Source organism: Lycium barbarum, chromosome 2 (assembly GCF_019175385.1).
Source record: "Lycium barbarum isolate Lr01 chromosome 2, ASM1917538v2, whole genome shotgun sequence".
In the NCBI taxonomy this organism is placed as follows: domain Eukaryota; kingdom Viridiplantae; phylum Streptophyta; class Magnoliopsida; order Solanales; family Solanaceae; genus Lycium; species Lycium barbarum.
This window is the reverse complement of record NC_083338.1, coordinates 118,947,141-118,954,554: the sequence shown is the minus strand read 5'-3', so window position 1 is coordinate 118,954,554 and position 7,414 is coordinate 118,947,141. Positions and strand designations below refer to the sequence as shown.

Sequence of the window (7,414 nt, the reverse complement as noted above, 5' to 3'; positions counted from 1 at the left end):
ATGGATGCATGACATGTGTTTGAATACATACAACTCTCACTTAACCATGATTAATTAATGTTTATATTCACTTCATTAAATTAATTATCCATGATAAATTGCACTGATTTTGTGTAAACATCCGGTGTGGGCAAATATTTACTTGCTAACAATATATATACTTGCCTAAAAGGAGAAGTTTAAGGAGAACTAAGAAGAAATAAAAGCGAGACATATAATGGAGGAAAAAAAAGTTTGACAATCAAATTAATACCGAAGTATATAGAACAATATACTTGTCCCGGATTGACAAAATGTCACAAGAAATAGGGCCATCACCCAAAACCAAATTAACTGTCCATCGGCAAAAGAATTAATGAGATGATAATGTTGCTGCTCGAATAGAAATGTTAGCTATTCTTGATATTCTATAGTGACATTTCGTGAAGCTCGAGGGAACCTCAGCACTGCTAAGAAGAAGTAAAAGATATGATCTTCTTCAATTAACTCAAAAGGCGTAACGATCACCTTTACAAGTGAAGGAGAACGAGCTAGCATAAGCTTCATGAAAAGCCGTTCATTTGTGATGTTCACAAAACCTTCCAACTGCATCTTTCGAAGTGCAATGAGATCTTCTTCTATACAATCAGGTCTTGTCAGATATTCTGTAACTGCGTCCATTTCAATTTGCTCGACATGATTTGAGAGTTTTTGCTGTATATATATATACCACATATATGAGTAATTTTGGTGATCCAAATAAAGGAAATTAGTAGCATAGGAAAGAAAAGGATGCATGGAAGATGCTATGAAACCCAAAACACTGATGATATATAGGACGGTATAAAAAACGTATATTTTTAAAAAATCAGTTCACCTAAAAACGTTAATATTGCATGTAATTATTTAATAAGCATTAGTTGATATATATGGTAAGTAACTAGCTATAAAAGGTCAAGTTACATTGATGGTTGTTTTACATTATCAGTATATAGAATTTAAATTCATGTAAATGAGCATGTTCAATCGCAATCGACAATTTATCTAAAGACATGCCAAGCTACCTTCATATGGTAAATGAACTGCATTTAAGTGACCGTATATTAAGTACACAATCTGTTGAAAGTCAAAAAGTATATTGCTGTCTCTGTTGCATTTCGTGTGACATTTTTTTTCAAATCTGTTAAAAAATTGACATATATCTATATTCGAAAATAGTTTAATTATAAATTTTCTATTTATCCTTAATGACATGATTTTATAGCAATACAAATATCATGATATGTTTAACACGATAAGTTTCACAAATATTTCTTTAATCGTTTGATTCAAAACTAGGTTATACTGATATTATAATCGGGATTATAGTCCTTGAATTATAACCGAAATTATTATTCCACCTTCTATATGGTATAAGATTGATCATGATTTTAGCTGATATCCTCATTCAAACACATGAAAGATCTAATCCCAAAATTTACACAGGAATAAACCCATTTAATCCCTCCAATCAAACGGCTAATGTATGTACTCTGTCAATTATTGATACACATAAAATGAAACTGAGTATATGATTCATTAAACAGAACCAGTTAGTAGCATAGGTAAGGATTTCTTGATTGATAAGCCAATAACTATTTCCACCACAACTTTGATGACAATGATGTCATGATCAAGGCATGCATGTCATTTATTTGCTCCAAATAGTTTGTATTATAAATACAAAGCTTTTCCCATTGAGGCATCATTCATTTTTAAGAATAATAAGAGTAAAAAACAAAAGGAAAGATATATCAAGATTTATAAAACGATTTGCAGGATTTTCATGTACGCTTTCAAAAAAGAATAATGTAACATTTCTAGTACTAAACGATTTGTAGGTGCTACATGTAGCACAAGTGACCATCATTGTTCCAAAGAAGCATCAATAATAAGAGTATATATTCAGCTCTTAGTTAATTACCTCGATTTGAAGTGTATGCAATCGGGGGGCACTTTGAAGTAAGCAAATCAACGCTGAAATCTGAGCTACATCAGCAAAGCATAATCCTAACTTGAGTTCCAACAAATTCTCTAGAGGAACCCCGAACCTCTTTGGAAAAACATGTGGAACTACAAACTTTAAAAGAAAAAAAATAAAAGAATGAGAGACGGACTTTTAACATTTTAATATAGCTATAAAACGACAGAGTATAGGATTGATTAAATTCTATGGGGTCTGACTCATAATGATCAATTATGAAAGAATGATTTTGAGTATCAAATGATTGAACAATTGGGAGCAATTTACTTAGTAAAATTTTCACAAACAACTACCTTTTAGCTCCTTCTAACAACCTATAACTATATGTTCTACATTTACAATTCGTAGCTAGAGGACCTATATTTAGCTAGTAGATGCATCGACTTAAATATAGAATAAGTATAACGGAAATACACATGCTGAGAAAACTGAAAGTGCTATATTTATGGAAACAAAATCTATTCCAATTTAAATTAAAATCAGTTTTTAATGTTCCCTGATTCGCGCAAATATCCTCCCATTCCATATATGATCTCATATCTCATTCAAACAGCTAACAAATTCAAAAAATATTGAATTCAAAAAGTACATTCAAAGTTTTAACCCCAAAAAACAAAGTTCAAAAACTAGTTCATCAAAAAACTTTGAAAAATAACAATATCAAACCAGTGAACGGAGCTCGTTTTAAACGACGAATATATATTTGAATTCATCTGTTGAAATATCGAATTCAAGTTGAGTTCATAATTGAGGTAACAACGGTTTCACTGCACCATTTTTATTTTTTTGATTTTTCTGAAATTTTGAAAAATATAGTCAAAATATATGAAAAATATATCTGAAATATAGTCAACAGAAACCAGAATAAGTAATATTGAACGTAATAATAAAAAATACAATTAAAATATAGCCAAAATATAGTCATAATTGATGTAACAATATTTTCACTGCAACTTTGTTTTTCTGAATTTTTTCTAAATATAGTCAAAATATATGAAAAATATATCTGAAATATAGTCAACAACCAGAATAAGTAATATTGAACATAATAATCAAAATACAATTAAAAATATAGCCAAAATATATATGAAAAACAACTATTAAAATATCAATCCAAAGTGAAAAAAGAACGAAAATATAAGTTAAATACACGGTGAAACGTAAAAATCAGTATAGACTCTTACCTTTTTTTGGGAATAAGATTTGAATTATGAGTGAAATTAATGAGTAGTTAATTAGAGATAAACAAGGAAGTTGAACTATTATAAAACTGATTTGAAATTGGAGGAAATTAAGGGATATTGGGCATAATGACATGTATTTAGGGGGATAGGAGAGAGGGACGTTTTTTTTTGCTTAAATTTAGGGGTGTGGGAAGTTATCAGATGAGTGGTAAAAAAGTGGTAGCTATAGGAAGTAAATATGTTATATTTTAGCTACTAAATATAATTATTGTAAAGTTTAGTTATGTTCCATAAATAGGTAATAATGTAAGCTATGCCAAGTAAATTTTACATTTACTTACGATACTTAGTTGATATTTATCAAAATATTGTTCCGCTATGGGTAATCAGACTTATCAAAGGAGCCGATGTACAATAGATAATTTGTTTTGACATGAAATGGATATATTCATATCTCTCTGGCTCATATTTACTATGAAACATATATGGAATAGAATAAAATAATAAATTTGCATGCAACTTACCTTGAAGAAAGTACTGTTGAAGCAAAACCCGGTAAGTTTAGGGAACGAACAAATAATTTCTTTCAATGTAAACCTTCTCCAAAATTCATTGTGCTGGATTTTGTCGCATGACACAATAGTCAACACTTTCAGCTCAGTATAGGCTTTGAGGATGTTCAAATCAACATAATGACTATCAACAATGTGCAAGCCAAGTAGCTGCGACGCGAAGATATTAAGGTACTGGAGACCATTACAATTTGTAAACAACATGGTCAGGAGCAGTGGAGCCTCAAAGATGGTATACACCAAAGTTGGGTCAAAGCTTATTTGGTTTAGATCAAGCCTCACAAGATTCTTAAATGATGTAGCGGCAAGGGGCATCTTGAAGGCACAATTGGTGATGTCCAAATGACTCAATTTTCCAGAATTGAATAAGAAATATGGCAAAGTATATGTGGAGTGGATTGAATTTTCGATTCTAAGTTCCTTAACACCATTGTTGGAGACGTATCGTAGCCATGAATTGATGTCCCGGTCATCTGAACCTACACCTGATATGTCAAGGATAAACTTGACAATTGGGCCTGTATGTTGCAAAATGATGTTGTTGACAATACTTTTGAAGTCAAAAATGTCAGAGGATGATGATCGATTTCGGCAATTTATTTCCTCATGAAACCAGCGATCTAGCACGATAATTGGATGTGTAGACCATATACGGTTCCATTTTCGTGATAACACGCTCATCTTAGCAATTTCCTTGATGGTCATATGATTTAAAATATCATCTATGAGGTGTCGTGGCAACTCGGATAGTCTATCAGTATCACATCCTACATTGTAATAATTCATATTGTTTTCGGCAAGATAATTGTTTGTTGATCTTCCACGGTTCCTCCTTAATCTGGTTACAAAACAAGTTAAAGCTTCAGTACATAGTAGTGGACAATAAAAAATGAGCCTTTCTTAATTATTCTTTGCAACTCAAAGTTATCAAAAGCTAGTAGGGTAAAAATTATAATTTAATATAATGAAAATCTTAAATAAGATCCATATAGATGAAACAACCGACCAATAAACACTTTATAGAGTCAAATTAAACCTTTAAGAAATAAGGCTGTTGTCATGTCTTAAATATTTTGAATGTACTCTCATTCTTGTCTTAAAAAAGAAGAAAGAGGCTCTTTCATTTGATAGACTATAGTCAATGTATTGTCGGGCTATAAAGTGAGCAACTAATAGCGAAGCCACGACAGTGAATAATATTGGAATACATGTATATATGTACAACCCCTAAATGTACACGGTGATTTAAAGAGATATGAAACTTCATACCTATTTAAACTCTTCCGAAAGAATAGCAATGAAGCAGTTTTTTTGGGAATGTGCTACTAGTAAAAGTGCCTTCCATATTTGCTTACATACACGGAAATGAGGATAGATAATAGATATGTTAGGAACTCTTTTTATAAGAATATTCATGTACATAGCTCTAGTATGTTAAGTAGCTATTGCTGCAATAACGCCTACGTGGTCGTTAGCGAACTTGTCTTTTGTGATGACTTGCTTTAAGTATATGTTATAACATTCAGCCAAAAAAAAAAAAAAATTGACAACGATCTTAAATATTTATATTTAAAGGAGGATTGAATTTGAATAGTTCAGACCTCAAATTTTTTTGTTCATTTATTTTTTTAATATTTAATCACTTAATGAGTTTGGATGGATTTGGATTATTCATATCTCATACATAGTCCTAATATTATTAATAGGCTATTAAATTGAAATTTTTTGTGAAGTCGACCTTTCAGCACTAGTATTTTATCCACAATCACCACTAGCCACCAATCAACACAATCGCCAGTCACCACCACCACTACTATCGCTAAACACCGATACCACCGACCACTATCACCAGCCACAACCACACTAACCACCTCCATCCTCATAATTATTATTCCAGTGTCAACTACTACTACTAGCCACTTCTATCAACCACCAATCACTACCACCGGCCACTACAACGAATCACCTCCAGCATCGATCACAACCACGACGACTACCAATCATCACCACCATCACCATTGTCAACCACCACTAATATAAATGTCAAGTGTCAACCATCACCACTGTTAGCTAGCTACTGCCATCAACACCTAGACCATCTCAATCGCCACTGCCAACTATATAGTCACCATCATTTCTACCGCACAATCACCACAAACCACTACAACTTAAAATTTTATATGTATTAAATTTTTTAATTTAAAATAAATTATGAATAATCTAAGAAAACTAATAATCTTACTCATTCATTATCCATATTTGAATATAACGACTTGATATTCAGATTTATAGAGACTTAAACATCTTAATTTAAAAAATAAAATAAAAACGGTCTCGAAAACTTAATCCTCTCTGCATTTGAACTCTCCAAAACTAACCTGATGTAATCCTCCACCCCCCCCCCCCCCCCCCCCCCCCCGGAACCCCTTCCTACTTTATGCCACTCACATTGTCTAAAAAAAGAAAAAAATGTTATGCACTACAGATTTCAACATACATAAATTAAATCAATCCACATAAATGTATCTTTACTAGAACAAACAAAAATTAAATACAAAAATTTAAGAACTACGTCAAAGAGATTCAGAAACTATTTGATCTACATGGTTATACTATAAACAACTACTTCAGAAAAGCTAATAAAGAGCAAATGAACTGGCTGCCCTAAGTCATGGACTTGATGAGAACCATGTTTACAAATTACAATTCCTCTGAAATACCACAAGTCACAACAACAACAACAACAACAACCCCCCCCCCCCAACACCCCCCCACCCCCCCAAAAAAAAGAGGAGATCTATACTGGAACATGGCATCAATTCAGATTCATTTAAACTTCGTAACTAATTACACACAACATTCAAGACTTGCAAAAATGCTAGTCATAAAGAGAAGAAATCAAAGACAAGTAGCCATAGATTGAGTAAATTCTATAAAAACAAAACTGAAAAAGGAAACGAAAAGGAAAACCTAACATACCTCGTCATTTCAATCAGACAGACAGAGAACAACGAATATGAAATGTCTTGCCTCTGACTAGCTTTTTATAGATTTCAAATATGAGAAGTTATTTCAATTTTAGTAATTAATTAATTTTTCAATTATTTGGGTGTATGTTCCTTTTATTCAATGAATATATTCGTATTACAATAATCTATAATTTATGTGGTTGACTTCAAATTTTGATTTCCTTACTAAGTTCTTTCATCAGTGTCTTTGAAGCAAAAAGCGGTAAATTTTTAATTATCTAAAGCTTAAATAATTACTATATGTAATCAAATTATTCTATATCCAGAGTATTTACACACCGTGTCTAATATGATCTAATCTTAATTAAAGGTTACATGTATGCTTTTTAAAATTTTATGCTATTTAGAGAGTTTGTTGAACTCAGTAATGAAAGTAGGAGTATTATTTTTGATAGACAAAATGGAGTAGGTACCTAAATTGATTTCTATTCCTTTTTTTGTCAAATAAATTATTATTATTATTATTATTATTATTATTATTATTATTATTATTATTATTATTATTATTATTATTGAGTAATAGGAAAACACCAAAAGGGGAGGCTAGATCAATACCTCTACAGAATCAAATTTAAGTATCAGAAAGTGTGCTTAATTGAAAAAATACGGCCTGCATAATTTGTTTTT

The 7,414-nt window shown here is 31.3% G+C and overlaps 1 protein-coding gene across 1 annotated transcript; it reads right to left on the bottom strand.

The window, feature by feature from the left end:
• Positions 1–847: 847 nt before the first annotated feature.
• Positions 848–5,777, bottom strand: LOC132628811 (F-box/FBD/LRR-repeat protein At1g13570-like). Its single transcript, XM_060344575.1, has 3 exons — positions 5,725–5,777; positions 3,711–4,596; positions 848–856 (listed from the first exon to the last, which is right to left on the bottom strand). The coding sequence occupies exons 1-3, from the start codon at positions 5,775–5,777 to the stop codon at positions 848–850; spliced, it is 948 nt and encodes a 315-aa protein (XP_060200558.1).
• Positions 5,778–7,414: the final 1,637 nt, after the last annotated feature.

Coding starts and splice junctions, on each gene's coding strand:
- LOC132628811 (XM_060344575.1), bottom strand. CDS start 5,777: ATGGTGATGGTGGTGATGATTGGTAGTCGTCGTGGTTGTGATCGATGC. Junction 4,597..5,724: donor GGTTGTGATCGATGCTGGAG/GTGATTCGTTGT, acceptor TTTTGTAACCAG/ATTAAGGAGGAACCGTGGAA.